Raw genomic sequence first — 18559 nt, forward strand, 5'->3', positions numbered from 1 at the left:
TATACAGTAACGTTAGAAGTGTCGTCAATAAAATGAGCGAATTCGAACTGCTGGTTAAAACAAGTAATGCGGACATAATAGGGCTTACAGAGACGTGGTGCCACCCGGAAATTGGGGATGATGAGTTTCAGTACGGCTTGTATAATGTATTTAGGAAGGATAGAGTGGATAGAAGGGGTGGTGGGGTAATGCTTCTTATCAGAAGCAGCCTGAGTGCGACGATAGCTTTCCCGGATTCAGACATTTCACATGCTAGTATAGAGTCTGTATGGTGTGAGATAGTTGGAAACAAAGGTACAATGCGAGTAGGAGTAATCTATAGACCAGGTGATTGTGAAGACTATGACAAAAGCCTCTACATGCAAATGGAATGGGCAAGTAAGCGTCAATGTCTTATTATGGGTGATTTCAATTTGTCTCTAATTGATTGGAGTAAATGGGAAGGAAACTCGACATGGGGAACAAAATTTTTAAATCAACTAGATGACTGTTATTTGTATCAACATGTCAGGGAAAGTACTAGAGAAAAGAATATCCTAGACCTCATCATCACACATGAATCAGATGACATAACAGGGCTGACAGTAGAGGAACCAGTAGCAGGAAGTGATCATGGAGTTCTACGGTGGATGATGACAAGAGAGGTAGCAGAAGTAAAAGGCAAAGGAATGGGTTTTAATTTCAGAATAGGAAATTATGATGCCTTAAGGTACTACATGGCCTCTATTAACTGGGTAGATATCGCGCAGAGAATGAATACAATTGAACTGTGGTACGCTTTTAAAACATTAATCACAGATGCCTTGAATGCGTATATACCATTAAAAAAATACTCCACGAGAAGGGTTCCAAGTTGGATGAATAGTGAAGTTGCCACATTACTTGAGCAGAAAAAGGTGGCATGGAAAAGTTACAGAGCAATAAAAAGTACTGAAGCCTATAACAGCTACAAGGTGATGTGTAATAGAGCCACAGAAAAGGTTCGACAGGCAAAGGCAGTTTATGAGAAATCACTAGCAAACAGAGCAAAGAGGGGGGATAAAGAATTCTTCACATATATAAATGCCAAGAAGAGCAGGACAAACCAGATCGGACCTTTACGTAAGGGAAAGGGGATAGTAATAAATACACCAGCTGCCGTTGCAGATGAACTCAACAGTTATTTTGCATCGATATTTACAAATGAAAAGCCTTTTGTGGCAATGGGAAATTGTGGGAGCGAAGTTAAAAAATATGTAATTAATGATATTGAAATTTCGCAAGATTATTTAATGAAAAAACTTTCAAGCCTACAGACCAGTAAGGCTCCTGGAGTTGATGGAATATACCCTATAATCTTGAGAGAGGCGGCAAGCGAGTGCATTGAACCACTGAGGCTGGTTATGCGAGCATCACTAGACTCTGGGGAGATTCCCTTGGATTGGAAAAAGTGCAAATGTATCTCCCATACATAAGGGTGGCTCTAAAAGTGAAGTGGGAAATTATCGACCTGTCAGTCTGACTTCAGTAGTAGGGAAAATCATGGAGGCAATGATCAAGGGTGGAATTCAGGATCATTTGGATCGAATTGAAATTCTCAAGGATACTCAGCATGGTTTTGTAAAGGGAAAATCATGTTTAACAAATCTGGTTCACTATTTCGAAAGGGTCACTCACGAGCTGGATTTAGGGAATAATTTCGACATTGTTTATTTAGATTTCAGCAAAGCTTTTGACTCAGTCCCACATGAGCGGTTGCTTTATAAGCTGGAACAGGTTGGAATCACTGGGAAAATCCTTAGATGGATAGAAGGATGGCTTCAGGGCAGGAGGCAGAGGGTTGTGATAAATGGCTATTCCTCAGATTGGGTTGATGTAAGAAGTGGGGTTCCCCAAGGATCAGTATTAGGACCACTGTTGTTTTTAATTTTCATAAACGACATTGATGAAGGGATAGAGGGCGTGATGTCTAAATTTGCAGATGATGTTAAAATTGGTAGAGTAGTTAATGATCACTGTCAAGCTGAGCTTCTTCAGAGAGACCTAGATAGACTTCAGGAATGGTCAGAAAAATGGCAGCTGTGCTTTAATCCAACAAAGTGTAAGGTATTACACCTGGGAAACAGTAATCCCAAAATAACTTATTCACTTGGTGGAGTTCAACTAAAGCCAGTACTGGAGGAAAGGGACTTGGGTGTTACGATACGGTCAGACATGAAATTCTCTGAGCATTGTAAACAGGTTGCAAGGAAGGCCCATGGTGTCCTATCGATGATCTATCGAACTTTTGCAAGTAGAGATAGGGACGTGATAATCCCATTATATAAGGCTTATGTTAGACCACACTTGGAATACTGTGTTCAAGTATGGAGACCGCACCTAAAGAAAGACATCGAGCTTCTTGAAAGGGAGCAAAGAAGGGTAACTCGCCTGGTGAGATCGGCAAAAGGGCGTCCTTATGAAGAAAGACTTCGAATATGTGGGTTGCAGAGTTTGGAAACTAGACACCTTAGAGGAGATTTGATTGAGGTGTTTAAGGCTCTGAGAGGCATCAGTAAAATGAATGAGGACAAAATTTTCAAGATTATAAATGATGCTAGAACTACGGGACATAAATTCAAGTTACGGGGGGAAATGTTTAGATTGGACTGCAGGAAGTTTTATTTTAGCCAGCGAGTTATAAATTATTGGAATAAGTTGCCTTCATGGGTGGTAGAGGCCGACAGTTTGGGGAAATTCAAAGGTCATCTGGATAGTACTTTCGGGTAAGGGAAGCGCATAGGATGATAGGATTAATTTCCTTTTTATTTATTTTTTATTTCATTTTATTATTTTTATTTATTTATTAATTATTATTATTTATTTATTTATTTAATTTTTGTTTATATCATTGTTTTGTTCGGATTTTTTTTTTTTTTGGCTGGTGCAGCATAAGCCATAGGCTTTCTTGCACCATACGGCCGTTACTAATACTAATACTAATACTAACTTTCCGTTTTGAGAAATCTTGTCCTGCTCAATCAGCTTCAACTTCTCGAAAATCTGCTACCAATTCCTTAAATGCCGATCTTCAGGTAATTGTCCAGTGGGGCAAAGAGAACTTAGTTAATTTCAACCCTTCTAAAACTCAGCCTTGTCTTATATCTCGCAAAAAGGATTCTTCTGCTCCTATGCTTATCTTTAGTGACACTCCAATTTCTAGGCAAAAGGATATATCTCTTTTGGGGATTACCCTGACTTCTAATCTCTCTTGGCACAAGCACATTACAAATATTGCTTCCTCTGCATCTAAAAAACTTGGTTTTCTCTTTCACTCTCGGCGTTACTTTTCTTCCAAACAGCTGCTCACTCTGTATAAATCGCAAATCCGCCCTGCCATGGAATATTGTTCCCACATTTGGGGTGGTGCCCCCAAAACCTCTCTCAGGCTTCTTGATTCCATTCAGAAGAGGGCAGTTAGGTTAATTAATGACTCATCTCTAACAGAGTCTCTCCACTTGCTTTCTCATCAACGCACTGTTTCTGCTGCATGCCTCTTTTACAGATACTTCCATGGGTACTGTTCTTCTGAATTGGCTTCTATAATTCCCGCTCTCTCTTTCAGAACAGTCCGAACACGTGCCGCCACCAGCCAACATCCATTTACTGTCCAACTTCAAATCCACAGAACCAACTTTTCATCTTCCTCATTTATTCATTCAACTGCCGTTTTCTGGAACAACCTTCCTTCATACGTATTTCCTGAAAATTACAATCTACAGAAGTTCAAGTCCAATGTCAACAAATATCTTCTTTCGTCTTCTCAGCCTCCAACCCAAGCACGGTACTAAGTACTATAGGTTCTAATACCTGTCGTGTTTGGGGTTCACATAAAAAAAAAAAAAAAACTGAAGTTTAACCTTGACAAATGCAAAGTACTGATATGGGTAGAAGTAACCCCAGAGAAATGTACCAACTGTGTGATACTACAGTTAAGGTGGTAGAAAATGAAAAAGACCTGGGAGTAATTGTGCAGTCAGATATGAAGTTTTCTGAGCAATGCAGACAGGCTGCCAGGGCAGGTCATGGGGTTTTGTCAATGATATATAGGAATTTTGCTAGCAGGGAAAAGGAGGTGATTGTCCCTCTGTATAAGGCAATGGTCAGGCCACGCCTTGAGTACTGCATACAGGTCTGGAGGTCTTGTTTTCGGAAGGATGTAGATTTGCTTGAGCGTGTACAGAGAAGGGCAACAAGATTATTGGTGAGGGGAATGAAGGGATCCTCTTACCAAGAGAGGCTTAAGTTCTGCAAATTGCAGTGGCTGGAGACTAGGCACCTGCGCGGTGATCTGATTGAGACGTATAAGGCCTTGAATGGGTTGAACATGCTGAATTCTGATGGGATCCTTCTACTTGTTCAGATTACGAACCTAAGAGGGCATAAATTCAAATTAAGAAAAGACAGATGTAGAATAGATGTGCGGAAATTTGCCTTCAGCCAGCGGGTGGTTAATTGCTGGAAGAAACTTCCATCTGTCGTTGTGGAAGTTGATAGGTTAAATAAATTTAAGGAGGAACTGGACAGGCATTTGGAGGGAATGGTGTGTTTTTTTTTTTTTTTTTTTTTTTTTTGGCTGATGCTGCATAAGCTCATACACTTGCTTTTTTGCATCACATGCCACTACTACTACTATGTCTGTGACAATCTCAAGGATCATAGGACCAAGGTTGTAGTTGTGTGGTGATTTTTCCTGTTAATTCTTCCTTGTGATTATTTTAATACCCCATTATGGATAAGTTTATTTTAAAGCAAAAATGTGAAGGTGAGAACGCCAGTGTGTGTAGTGAAAATAATGAATTGCAAAGATCTAATGAATTTACACTTGTTACTCCTTCATCTGGACCGAGTGGTGTTGAGAATGTCGTTGGAAAATCTACTGAAACTAAACATAATACTGCAAAATCTTTGAAAGCTGAGACTGAACCCAAATATCGTTATTATCACGAAATTGTTATTCGTGATATAATATCTTTAAATATTGTTAATTATTGTTTCATTTCAAATAAGTGTGATTCACCTCTTCCAGTCTGTGTAATATGCAATCAAACTTTGTCTAATAATAGCATGAAGCCCTCTCTATTAGAACAACACCTTGTAACAAATCATGTTGAATTGAAAGATAAAGCTATTGATTTTTTTAAGTGCAAAGCTAACTCTATAATAAAAAATAAAAACTTTATTCAAAGTTTTGCCCAAATTTTGAATTCTAAAGATGCTTTAGAAACATCTTACGGATTAGCTTTATTTGTTGCTAAAATTAAAAAGACGTACACAGCGGTTGAAACATTCATCATTCCTGGTGCTTTAATTATCGCTGATAAAATGCTAGACAAAAAGTGTTCAAACATAATAAAAAGCATATCAACTTCAGATACTACTGTAGGTCGTTGAATTTGAAGGGAAAAGATATTTTTCAAACTTTGGACAATTTTGTGAGACTTGAATTAGGACTCCAGTGGGAATGGTGTATCAGTATATCCACAGATGGAGCGGCCTCGGTGAATGGGAAAAAAAAAAAAAAGTGGTCTTATTGCAAGTATACCTGAAATCAATCCTGACCTTGGCTGGCAGCATTGTATATTCATACACAAAGTTTGGCTGCAAAAAATATGACTCCAGAGTTGCATGAAGTAATGAGTGTTGCTATTAAGGTTGTCAATTTAATCAAGTCTCAAGCACTAAATTCACGGCTTTTTAATGCAACGTGCGAAGGAATGGGTTCAGCACACACTCGCCTATTGTTGCATACCAAGGTGAGGTGGCTCTCCCGAGGACGTGTTTTAACTCGCCTGTTTGAACTTAGGGAGGAAGTGAAGTGCTTCCTAAAAAAAATAATTTGTTTATCCAACTTCGAAAGCATTGAGTGGCTTTCACAACTCAGTTATCTTGCAGATATTTACAGCAAGATAAACAAACTTAATCTCCGACTTCAAGGATTTGACAGTAATATTTTCAAGATGCATAGTAAAATATAAGGTTTCTATAATAAATTATTGTTGTGGGCGAAATGTATTAAGGTATAAAATTATCGCAGCCTTTCCAAATCTTAACGAATTCACTGTTCAGAATGGAGTTCCTGTAAGTGTCAGTGTGACTAAAATAATTAAATGTCACTTGATGCATCTCAGTGAAGCCTTCACACAATATTTTCTGCATATCAAGAACGAAGAAAAAATAAACGATTGGGTATTAAATCCTTTCGTCACAGCCATTGCCATAACTGCTGACAAGCCAGTCAAATTTAAAAGAGTTTATTAGAAATTGCAACGGATAACTCATTGAAAACAATTTTTGAAAATCTGACAATATGAGATTTTTGGTCCAAAACTCGAAAACAGTTCAAAGAAATTAGCGATGAAGTTCTTTCAAAGCTTCTTGTATTTCCCTCAACTTATTTGTGTGAACAAAGCTTCTCTGCCTTAACATTGATAAAAGTTAAGGACAGAAACCGTTTGAATCCAGAGTCAGCAATCATTCTTGCCCTAACTTCTACTTGCCACAAATTGAACTGCTGGCTTCAACAAAACAAGCCCAACAATCTCACTGAGTTTTTAATATTTGTTATTTATAATGAATATAAATGTTGTTTGTGTTTCTTTTAAACACTGTTTTTGTAGAAGCGATATTATAATGAGAATAAATGTCTGTATTTCGACAATTTGTCATGCAACAAAACATGTGCATAAAAGGGGTCTTATCATCTGTTTTACTATATAAGTACAAAAAAGGTTAACTCACTGTAAGCACTTAGAATTCAAGTTTAGAGGTTTACTTGTAGTAAAATATAGTAGACATACATATATGGGGGTACAAAAATAGGAACGAGGTTCTTTGGGTGTACACAAACAAAAACGGTTGAGAAATACTGCTCTAAGGTACATGGTCACCAGGGATCTGTAGACCACGTATTCAGTGTCTCTATTCATATGAGCATTCTTTTTGCTGATTTCACTAGTCACGTTGCTCATTAGCATTAGCATTAGTAGAGGCATTTGATGCAAGAAAGCAAGCTTATGCAGCATCAGCCAAAAAAAAAAAAAAAAACCCACTTCCACTTCACCCCTCTGTTCGTTCAAAATACCTGTCCAGCTGAGCCTTAAACTTATTTAGGCTATCAACCTCCACCACAAGGGATGGCAGTCTGTTCCACCAACCAACCACCCGCTGGCTAAAGGCAAATTTCCGCACGTCTATCCTACATCTGTCTTTCCTCAATTTGAATTTATGCCCTCTCAGGTGATTATTCTGAGCGAGAGGAAGAATCCCATCAGCATTGAGCATGCTCAAACCATTCAAAGCCTTATACACCTCTATCAGATCACCTTGCTGGTGCCTAGTCTCCAGACACTGTAATTTGCAAAACTTAAGCCTTTCTTCGGAAGAGCACCCCTTTGTTCCACTCACTAATCGTGTTGCCCTTCTCTGTACTCGTTCCAGCAGCTCTACATCCTTCTTGAAATGAGGCCTCCAGACCTGTATACAGTACTCTAGGTGTGGCCTGACCATTGCCTTATACAAGGGAATAATCACCTCCTTATCCCTGCTGGAAAAATTCCTGTATATCATTGACAATACTCCATGAGCTACTCTTGCAGCCCGTCTGCACTGCTCAGAGAACTTCATATCTGCCTGCACAATCACCCCCAAGTCCCTTTCATTCTCTACCACTGTCAGTGTAGTACCACAGAGTTGATACGTTGCTCTGGGGTTGCTGTTTCCCATGTGTAGTACTTTACATTTGTCAATGTTAAACTTCATTTGCCACCTCTCAGCCCATCTGGTCAACCTTTCCAGATCCTGTTGCAGCAGCATAGTGTCAGTAGTGTCCTTGACAACCCTGCCAACCTTTGTATCATCTGCAAACTTGGACATTAAGCTTGATATACCATCATCAATATCATTTATAAATACAGAAAACAATAATGGACCCAACACTGAGCCCTGAGGGACTCCACTAATAACATTAGTCCACGATGAGCAGTGTCCATTGATTACCACTCTCTGTCTTCTCCCCCTCAACCACCCCTTTATCCATAGCAGCAATTTGCCTCCAATGTCACACTGCTCCAATTTGTGTTGCAGTCTTCCATGTGCAACAGTATCAAAAGCCTTTCTAAGATCCAAGTATATAATATCAAAGTTATTCCCTGCATCCAGTTCTTTTGTGACTGCATCATAGTATCCAATCAAGTTGGTCAGGCAAGACTTCCCCTTAACAAAACCATGCTGTGTCTGAGCTATAGCTGAAATCTTGTCTAAATGATCCTGCAGTGCTTCTTTAACCAGTGCCTCCATTAATTTTCCTGGAACAGAAGTTAAGCTCACAGGTCTATAATTACTTGTGTCAGCCTTTGATCCTCCTTTGTGAATTGGGGTCACATTTGCACATTTCCAGTCTATGGGTACCTCCCCTGAGTCCAAGGAAGCTCTCATAATTATGGCTAAGGGTTTGCTTACTTCCTTTGCTGCCTCCTTTAATATAACTGGATAGATCCCATCCACCCCGGGTGCCTTTCTTGTGTTTATCTTCAACAGTTTCTCCTCCACTTTACTCCCAGTTATTTCAAGATTCTGTAGCTTACTGCTAGAGTTGAATACACCTCTGGCATTCCCCTTGCTGAATAACTCCTCATGTGTGAATGTCGATGCAAAATATTCATTTAGTTTGTTAGCTACCTGAGCAGGATCATCAACAGTTGACCCATCAATATCAAGTGGACCAATCTGATTCATCCCCTTCCTTCTAGAGTTTACATAAGTAAAGAACTCTTTGCTGTTTTTCTTTGCATCCCTTGCCAAGGATTTCTCGTAATCTGCCTTCGCCTGCCTAACCTCCTTTGTAACTTGGTTGTATATCAACTTGTATCTATCATAGGATTCTGTGTCATGTGTTAATTTGTAAGTATCCCATGCATTTTTCTTCTCTGCCATATGCCTCATTAGTTCATCTGACATCCATTTTGGCCTAAACTTTGAACAATATTTCTTAGTTGGTATGTAAAGCCTAGTAGCTTCCAAGATAAGTTCTTTGAATGCTTCCCATTTTGAATTTGCTGTTGGTAACATCATCAGTTGCTCCCACTGTATAGAATTTAAATACTGTCTCAGTCCATCGTAGTCGCCTTTACGGAAGCAATAACCCTTCCCTTTACCCCTAATGGTAGTTACCTCTTTCAGTAAATCCCACTTCAGCACACTGTGATCACTGCCACCTAGTGGTTCATTTATCTGCAGATTCTTAATGCATGAAGAATCACTGCTGATAATCAAATCAAGAGTATTACTCCCTCTAGTTGCCTCCCGAACATGCTGATGTAGAAAACAATCATCCAATAAATCCACAAAAGCCCTGCTAGTGTGTGAGTAACCAGCCCCCAAATTCCAGTCAATATCTGGGAAATTAAAATCATCATAGATCTTTTCACGAAGGTCAGCTTCTTATACAGTAGGCCCTCGATTTAACAGACTAATTGGGGTAAGGGGTGCCGCTCTTGCCGAAAGCCTGTTAAATCGAATGTATTTTAAATTAATAACAAACTAATAATTTACAGGATGTATTAAAATGTTATTATAATGTATAAGTATGAATAAAATATTATAATGTACAAGTATGAATATAAAGTATTATTGTAATGCACATTGAGTAATTTATACTAAAAACATCTGTTAAAAATATAAAAAGAAATTTACGACAGGAACCAAACTTCATTTTAATTAAACACGTCAAAAACTATATAATGCAACTAATGGAGTGTTTCCACCATTTTTTGTTACTTTTTTTCCCCTTAAAGCTCACAAAGTTGTTTTCAATGTGAATTAGTTTTTTCATTTAAATCTATTTTAGAGGGAAAAAAATAGTTTAAAATTCTTAAACTCCTTTGAATAAAAACATACAAAAAACGTTTAAAAAGATACATAATATTCAGTATTAATATTATTTGAATTAATTGAAAGAATCACAATTTTCAGAGTCAGAAACAACTGTCATATGAAGGGAGAGGTATTAATTCCTTGCTGGTAGAGGGTTCTGGTGAAACAGGTCCAGTTAATGAAGTGGTCTTGAAGAAATCATCAAGCTTCAATTGCCTTACACCTTGGTGCTGCTTCCTTATTACTGTAGATCGAAATTCTCTAAAATGTTCATAATAAGGAAGCACATTAGGGTCTGATGATGATTCAATATAATGTATGATGTCATCCATATGTTGTCTTATAACAGACAATTTAGGATGAGGTGCAACTAATTCTTCGTCTTTGTCATCATCATTGTCCTCTTGTTTTCCATGAAGAAAATTTTCTGCAATCTCTTTTTTTTTCCTTCCTCAGAAAAAAATTTGATAGCCTGGATCACCTTCATCATTTTTGAACCACTGTTCCACATCATTCTCAGCTGCATTTTTGTTGCCGGCCCTCAGAAGAGTGTCCCAAAAATTAGATGCATCAACTCCCTCAAAGTCCATTTCAGGTTCTATGTCATACAACTTCTTCCAAGCATTGGCTAAGGTAGCAATCTCCATATGTTTCCACGCAGCTGCTAAGTTGAAGATAACAGATCTGATGTTGTATGCATGTCAATTTTGCAGTGTCCTGGACAAAATGCAGATGAAGATACCTCTTGTATCTTCATCTGCATCTTTTGTTTCTTCCAAAACAACCATCACTTCTTCCAAAAACTTCTTATACAACCTCCTACAAGCAACAGTTACACCCTGATCCATTGGCTGTATCAGTGAAGTAGTGTTAGGAAGTAGAAAAACACATAATTCTCCCATCCCTGCTAACTAACTTCTCAGCATTATGGCGAACAGGTGCATTATATAGCAATAAAACAACCTTTATTTCATTAGAAGCAATATTCAGCACATCTGTCTGATAGATATATCTATCAGACAGATTTATATCAGATATAAATAGGTTCTAAATTTTCCCTTTAGGACAGAAATTTTTTTGTCCATTAAATCGAGGGCCTACTGTATTCACTTTTCATACACATAGTCTAGTATTCTGGTATTGCTAATATAGTTCATATAATTTAAGCAAATTCTTAGCTTTATAGATATTCATATTGAACTGTATTTTTAATCCTTATTATATTTAGTATTAAATATTTTTATTTGGTGTTACTTTACTTTAGAGAATTTCATATAAAAAAATATAAGTAAATTTATTAAACTTTGTATTGTATTATTTTTAGCTTGGCCCCAACAGTGGTTTACATATCATTATTTTTGATGAGATTGATGCAATTTGTAAAGCCAGAGGTTCTGTGGTAAGTAATTTTTAATTGTTTAGTGATTATTGGATTACCAGTTCATTTAAATAGCTTAGCCTGTTAGCTGAAGTTGTTTTATTATTACCTTTCTAGTATCAGTTAAGCATACAAACCATAGCAACAATGGGGAAAAGGAATGATCTGATGGACTTCGAACATAGCATGGTAGTAGGTGCAAGACGTGCTGGACAAAGCATCTCTGAAACGCGTTCTCCGAACTTTTCATGCACCACAGTTTCAAGGGTGTATCGAGAATGGTGCAACAAACTGAAAACATCCGCTGTGGAAGAAAATCGCTTGTTGATGAGAGAGGTCAGAGCGGGATGGCTAGAATTGTGCAAGCAAACAGACAGACCACAATGTCGCACATCACATCAGAATACAACCTTGGTTCGCAGAACAAAATATTGCAACGGACCACTAGTCGCACTTTGTTGTGAATGGGCTACAACAGCCGACTGCCACATCACATACCTTTGTTATCAATGAAGAACAAGAGAGCACACCTCCTGTGGGTACAGCAATACCAGCACAAGACTATCAAGAATTGGAAAACAGTTGCTTGGTCTGACGAGTCGAAGTTCCTGGCCCATCATGTCGATGGAAGGCTCAGAATTTGGCAAAAACAACATGAATCCATGGACCCGTCATGTCTGAAGACTATTGTGCAAGATGGTGGGACAGTGTTATGGTGTGGGGAATGTTTCCTTGGCACACGTTGGGTCCATTGATATCCATAGATTCACATCTGAATGCCACATCGTACCTAAACATCATTGCTGACCAAGTGCATCCGTTCATGTTGACAGTTTATCCTCAGTCAGATGGTTACTTCCAGAAGGATAATGCGGCGGTGCACAAAGCCCGAATCACAATGGAATGGTTCCAGGAACATGACAATGACTTTTCTTTACTGCAGTGGCCTGCTCAGTCCCTGGATCTCAATCCTATTGAACATCTTTGGGATGAGCTGGAAAGGGCTGTTCGATGCAGGCCTCCGTCGAATCTCAAGGAACTGCGTGGCACACTCATGTCTGCATGGTACTTCCGCATCTTGTTCATTCCATACCGAGATGAATTCAGGCTGTTTTGAAGGCTAAAGGAGGCTCAACACGCTACTAGGTAGGTGTACCTAATAAAGTGGCAGCACAGTGTATGTGATCCTGTCTAGAAATTTGAGGTTGTTAAAGATGAATATGGGAGTAGCAGTGAAAGTAGAGGGATGCGTTAGAAATAGAATAAGACTGGGTTTTAAATGGATTAAGGTTAAGAGGAAAACTTAATTAGCTTCAATAGAAAGCTGATGTGTGAACCTTGATTAGAGAAGAGTTTTTCAAACTGTAAAGTGGAATGTGAAGTACTGTCATTAGAAAAACTAAAGTCATAATTGTCATAATCTTTTATATCCACTGGGTGTACAAGTCACTTTAATAGTGTAAACCAATCCTCCAAACTATCAGCCTTCTATTTACCATTTTCATTCATCCTTTCCCATTTCTTCCCCCTAATGCTTGCTTGGTACCATTGTTCCACCTCTTGGTCTTCATCTTAGTCAAGGAGAAAAGTGGGCTTACCATGCATATTTGTTATAAGATTGTGTTTTTTTTTTTTTTTTTTTTTTTTGACTAAACTCCCTTCCCCCATCTATTTTAATTCTACTTGCCCATACCATGTTAAGTTTGCTTCACTTTTAATCAGATATTAGTTATCCCAAGAATTTTCTTTCATAAAATCCAGTCTAAATCTTTTTCCCTCTAGTTTGAATAGCCTCTAGTTCTGGAATCATAATAGTGAAAATTATTTTGATTCATTTTACTACTCCCTCTTAGTCTTATAAATGGCAATTATATTGTGATTTTGTCATTACTTACATCTGTTAGTTCCTTTATTTCCCTTAAAACTCATATTTCTTAAAATTCCAATTTGTTTTATCAATTTCTTTATTTCTTACCCAGCTCTCTCAGCACCTTAGGTCAGGGAATGACCACCGCATATTTCCAGCCCGGATAAAGGGTGAGGGTTGGTGTCAGGAAGGGCATCCGGCCGTAAAAATTGCATGCCAAAACAATAAAAACGCTGACCCCATATAATAATGGGAAAAGGCGAGGGCAAAAAAAAGGCTTAAAAACTGTGTTGTGAAATGCTAATTTGGTGATAATTTTTATTATTTTTTAATTTTTTTGTACAATAGAACCCAGATAAGAAGTTTTCCAAGGGACTGGAGGTTTAGAACTTCTTAGAAAGGAAAATAACCTAAGGGTATGAAATATTAACTATACAAATAAAAATGAAAAGATACACGTACATAAGTTAAAGATCACTTTTAAGTACTATTTCAGAATTTATAAATATTTTACTCTGCCTATAGGAAACATTTTTAAACGGAGGATTTCTAATTGCTTAACATACTGTTCATTAAACTCATTACCAAGTTGGAAGGATGAGCTCCTTTGGAATTTCAACATACCTTAAAACAGTGGTCTCAAACTCAAATTGCCTGCGGGCCGAATGCACGATCTGAAAGCAGCTGACGGGCCGGAATTTTTTTTTTAAGCAAAATGAGAGTGAATATATATATATATATATATATACATTGCACCGTACTTACCCCTAATGTATGGATACCACCCCTTTGTAACCTGGTGTGACACGTGTGTGTGGTGTGTTGCGTGTAAGTTTATAATAAGTTTGGAAATTTTACTTTTAAAATTTAATTTGCCTCGAACATGGTTTAATTGAAAATTTATTTCAGTAATGTTCAATTGTATTTTCTACAATGTTTTTCTCTATACTTACTTTTTATTTCTCAAACTTATATTTTTCTTATTCTCTTCCTGGCTAAAATTATGAGACGCTTTCTTTCGGTTAAATTTTCTTTTCTATTTTCTTTAGACTCCCAATCACTTACTAAATATTTATCAAAACATACATAAACAATAATAATAATAACGCAAAGGAAAAAATTCAAATTTTTATTTATTTTCTATCCGAAATCTAAAGGTTTGGTACCTGCAAGAAATTTCTGTTGGTTACACTTTGTAATTCAAATGTATTGACAGCTAAATATTAAATTTTCAGACTGACATTTATTTCAAATAATTCTAATATGTTGAATTAAATAAACTTACTTGTTAAATAAACTTCAACTAAATAACTTACTTTTAACTTAAACTAAAATAAACAAATTATGAAAACTTTCCAAGTGGGACAAAACTTGAGAATAAATAATGACAACCTATTCTCTTTCTTTTATTTATTAAATTTTTCTTCGACACATACAGAAAAAATACATATGTTTGTATGTAAATAATTGTAAACTTCTTTATTTCTTACTACAACTTGATACTTGATGGCGTTTCGATTCTGATAAAGTTTAAGCCTTGGAGAAAAATTACTATAAACTACCTTTCACGGATTGTAGATGCTCATCGGTCAATCAGGTTCTTTTCTTAGACTTATTAATTTTCAACTGCGAAAAAACTGTTCACATATAAATGTATTAGTATTATTAACGGCTGCATGGTGCAAGAAAGCCTATGGTTTATGCTGCACCAGCCAAAAAAAAAAAAAAAAAAAAAATCCGAACAAAACAATGATAAAAATAAAAAAAAAAATAAAATAAAATAAATAACTAAATAATAATAATTAATAAAAAAAATAAAAAAAAGGAAATTAAACCTATCATCCTATGCGCTTCCCTTACCCGAAAGTACTATCCAGATGATACTTTGAATTTCCCCAAACTGTCGGCCTCTACCACCCATGAAGGCAACTTATTCCAGTAATTTATAACTCGCTGGCTAAAATAAAACTTCCTGCCGTCCAATTTAAACATTTCCCCCCGTAACTTGAATTTATGTCCCCTAGTTCTAGCATCATTTATAATCTTGAAAATTTTGTCCTCATTCATTTTACTGATGCCTCTCAGAGCCTTAAACACCTCAATCAAATCTCCTCTAAGGTGTCTAGTTTCCAAACTCTGCAACCCACATATTCGAAGTCTTTCTTCATAAGGACGCCCTTTTGCCGATCTCACCAGGCGAGTTGCCCGTCTTTGCACCCTTTCAAGAAGCTCGATGTCTTTCTTTAGGTGCGGTCTCCATACTTGAACACAGTATTCCAAGTGTGGTCTAACATAAGCCTTATATAATGGGATTATCACGTCCCTATCTCTACTTGCAAAAGTTCGATAGATCATCGATAGGACACCATGGGCCTTCCTTGCAAACTGTTTACAATGCTCAGAGAATTTCATGTCTGACCGTATCGTAACACCCAAGTCCCTTTCCTCCAGTACTGGGTTTAGTTGAACTCCACCAAGTGAATAAGTTATTTTGGGATTACTGTTTCCCAGGTGTGTAATACCTTACACTTTGTTGGATTAAAGCATAGCTGCCATTTTTCTGAACATTCCTGAAGTCTATCTAGGTCTCTCTGAAGAAGCTCAGCTTGACAGTGATCATTAACTACTCTACCAATTTTAACATCATCTGCAAATTTAGACATCACGCCCTCTATTCCTTCATCAATGTCGTTTATGAAAATTAAAAACAACAGTGGTCCTAATACTGATCTTTGGGGAACCCCACTTCTTACATCAACCCAATCTGAGGAATAGCCATTTATCACAACCCTCTGCCTCCTGCCCTGAAGCCATCCTTCTATCCATCTAAGGATTTTCCCAGTGATTCCAACCTGTTCCAGCTTATAAAGCAACAGCTCATGTGGGACTGAGTCAAAAGCTTTGCTGAAATCTAAATAAACAATGTCGAAATTATTCCCTAAATCCAGCTCGTGAGTGACCCTTTCGAAATAGCGAACCAGATTTGTTAAACATGATTAACTTCGCTCCCACAATTTCCCATTGCCACAAAAGGCTTTTCATTTGTAAATATCGATGCAAAATAACTGTTGAGTTCATCTGCAACTGCAGCTGGTGTATTTATTACTATCCCCTTTCCCTTACGTAAAGGTCCGATCTGGTTTGTCCTGCTCTTCTTGGCATTTATATATGTGAAGAATTCTTTATCCCCCCTCTTTGCTCTGTTTGCTAGTGATTTCTCATAAACTGCCTTTGTCTGTCGAACCTTTTCTGTGGCTCTATTACACATCACCTTGTAGCTGTTATAGGCTTCAGTACTTTTTATTGCTCTGTAACCTTTCCATGCCACCTTTTTCTGCTCAAGTAATGTGGCAACTTCACTATTCATCCAACTTGGAACCCTTCTCGTGGAGTATTTTTTTAATGATATATACGCATTCAAGGCATCTGTGATTAATGTTTTAAAAGCGTACCACAGTTCAATTGTATTCATTCTCTGCGCGATATCTACCCAGTTAATAGAGGCCATGTAGTACCTTAAGGCATCGTAATTTCCTTTTCTGAAATTAAAACCCATTCCTTTGCCTTTTACTTCTGCTACCTCTCTCGTCATCATCCACAGTAGAACTCCGTGATCACTTCCTGTTACTGGTTCCTCTACTGTCAGCCCTGTTATGTCATCTGATTCATGTGTGATGATGAAGTCTGAGATATTCTTTTCTCTAGTACTTTCCCTGACATGTTGATTTTGTTCCCCATGTCGAGTTTCCTTCCCATTTACTCCAATCAATTAGAGGCAAATTGAAATCACCCATAATAAGGCATTGATGCTTACTTGCCCATTCCATTTGCATGTAGAGGCTTTTGTCATAATCTTCACAATCACCTGGTCTGTAGATTACTCCTACTTGCATTATACCTTTGTTTCCAACTATCTCACACCATACAGACTCTATACTAGCATGTGAAATATCTGAATCTGGGAAAGCTATCGTCGCACTCAGTCTGCTTCTGATAAGAAGCATTACCCCACCACCCCTTCTATCTACCCTATCCTTCCTAAATACATTATACAAGCCGTACTGAAACTTATCATCCCCAATTTCCGGGTGGCACCATGTCTCTGTAAGCCCTATTATGTCCGCGTTACTTGTTTTAACCAGCAGTTCATGTACTCCCAAACAAAGCGATTATTCTTATTGCAAAAATTCGTAACTGAGGGTATTTATCTTTTGACAAGTACAAATAAAAGTTAATCAAATTTGTATCTTCAAATCTTTGAATTAAATTTATATCACACTGAAAATTAATTAGCTCCATTTGTAGATTTTCTGGTGCGTTATTCACGTTTGTTTTTAATGGTAATGAAAATAATGTAAAATCTGACTCCAAATCATTAAAATCTTTAAATCTTTCTTCAAATTCTTGTTGTAATAATGCTATTTTTCTTGCATATTCTTGAGGTTTTTCATAAGATGTAGGAAATGTACAAAATTTTTTGATTCCAGTTGTGTTTCCCATAATTGCAATTTAACTTTAAAAGCTTTAATACAAGCATACATGTCAGTGATAAGTTTATTCTTTCCTTGCAACTCTTTATTGAGAATATTTAAATGGCCGGTTAAGTCAACAAGAAATGCTAAATCTGTTATCCATCTATCATTATGTAGCTCGTCGATGGTTTTATTTTTTTGTGTCATGAAAATTTTGATTTCATTTATTAAATCAAAAAACCGTTTTAATACAGCTCCTCGACTTAACCACCTCACCTCGTTATAATAAATCATTTCTCCGTACTCACTTTCAATTTCTTCAAGTAATGCAACAAATTCTTGATGATTCAGAGCTCGTCCATGGATAAAGTTTACTGTTTTAGTTACTGTTTCCATAATATTATCCATCTGCAAACTTTTGGCACAAAGTGCTTCTTGATGAATAATGCAATGTATAGTGCAAAAATTATTCTGAAATTTTTCTTCTTTCACTATATTTCTTGATTTTACAGCTACTCCATTTTTTTTACCAACCATAGCAGCTGCACCATGACTTGCAAATCCAACCATTTTATTCCAACTTAATTTATATTTATCTGTTACAGTTTTTATTTCAGAAAAAATATCCTGTGTACCAGTTTTTCCTTTCATAGGAATTATTTCCAATAATTCCTCAATTACTTCAAATTCATCAGTAACACCTTGTACGAAAACGGCAAGTTGTGCTATATCAGTGATGTCAGTATTCTCATCAACTGCTATTGAGAATGCTGCAAAATCTATACTTTTTTCTTTTAACTGACATCGTAAATCACTAGCGATTTCGTTAATACGTTCCGCTACCTTGTTGGCTGACAAACTAATATTTTTAAATAATTGTTGTTTGTCAGGACAAAGAAGTTCAGCAGACTTAATCAAACAATCTTTAAGGAATTCGCCATCAGTAAATGG

General features: G+C 37.0%; 1 protein-coding gene across 1 annotated transcript in view; it reads left to right on the top strand.

Moving 5' to 3' along the window:
- LOC150075741 (vesicle-fusing ATPase 2-like) overlaps positions 1 to 18559 on the top strand; it is a 243134-nt gene that overhangs the window by 141127 nt on the left and 83448 nt on the right. The window contains exon 11 of the mRNA XM_090387859.1: positions 11216 to 11290. Coding sequence (XP_090243985.1) covers positions 11216 to 11290 — 75 coding nt within the window. The remainder of the gene's footprint in view (positions 1 to 11215; positions 11291 to 18559) is intronic.

Source organism: Mastigoproctus giganteus, chromosome 13, assembly GCF_048544385.1.
Source record: "Mastigoproctus giganteus isolate SK-2022 chromosome 13, ASM4854438v1, whole genome shotgun sequence".
NCBI classification, from domain to species: domain Eukaryota; kingdom Metazoa; phylum Arthropoda; class Arachnida; order Uropygi; family Thelyphonidae; genus Mastigoproctus; species Mastigoproctus giganteus.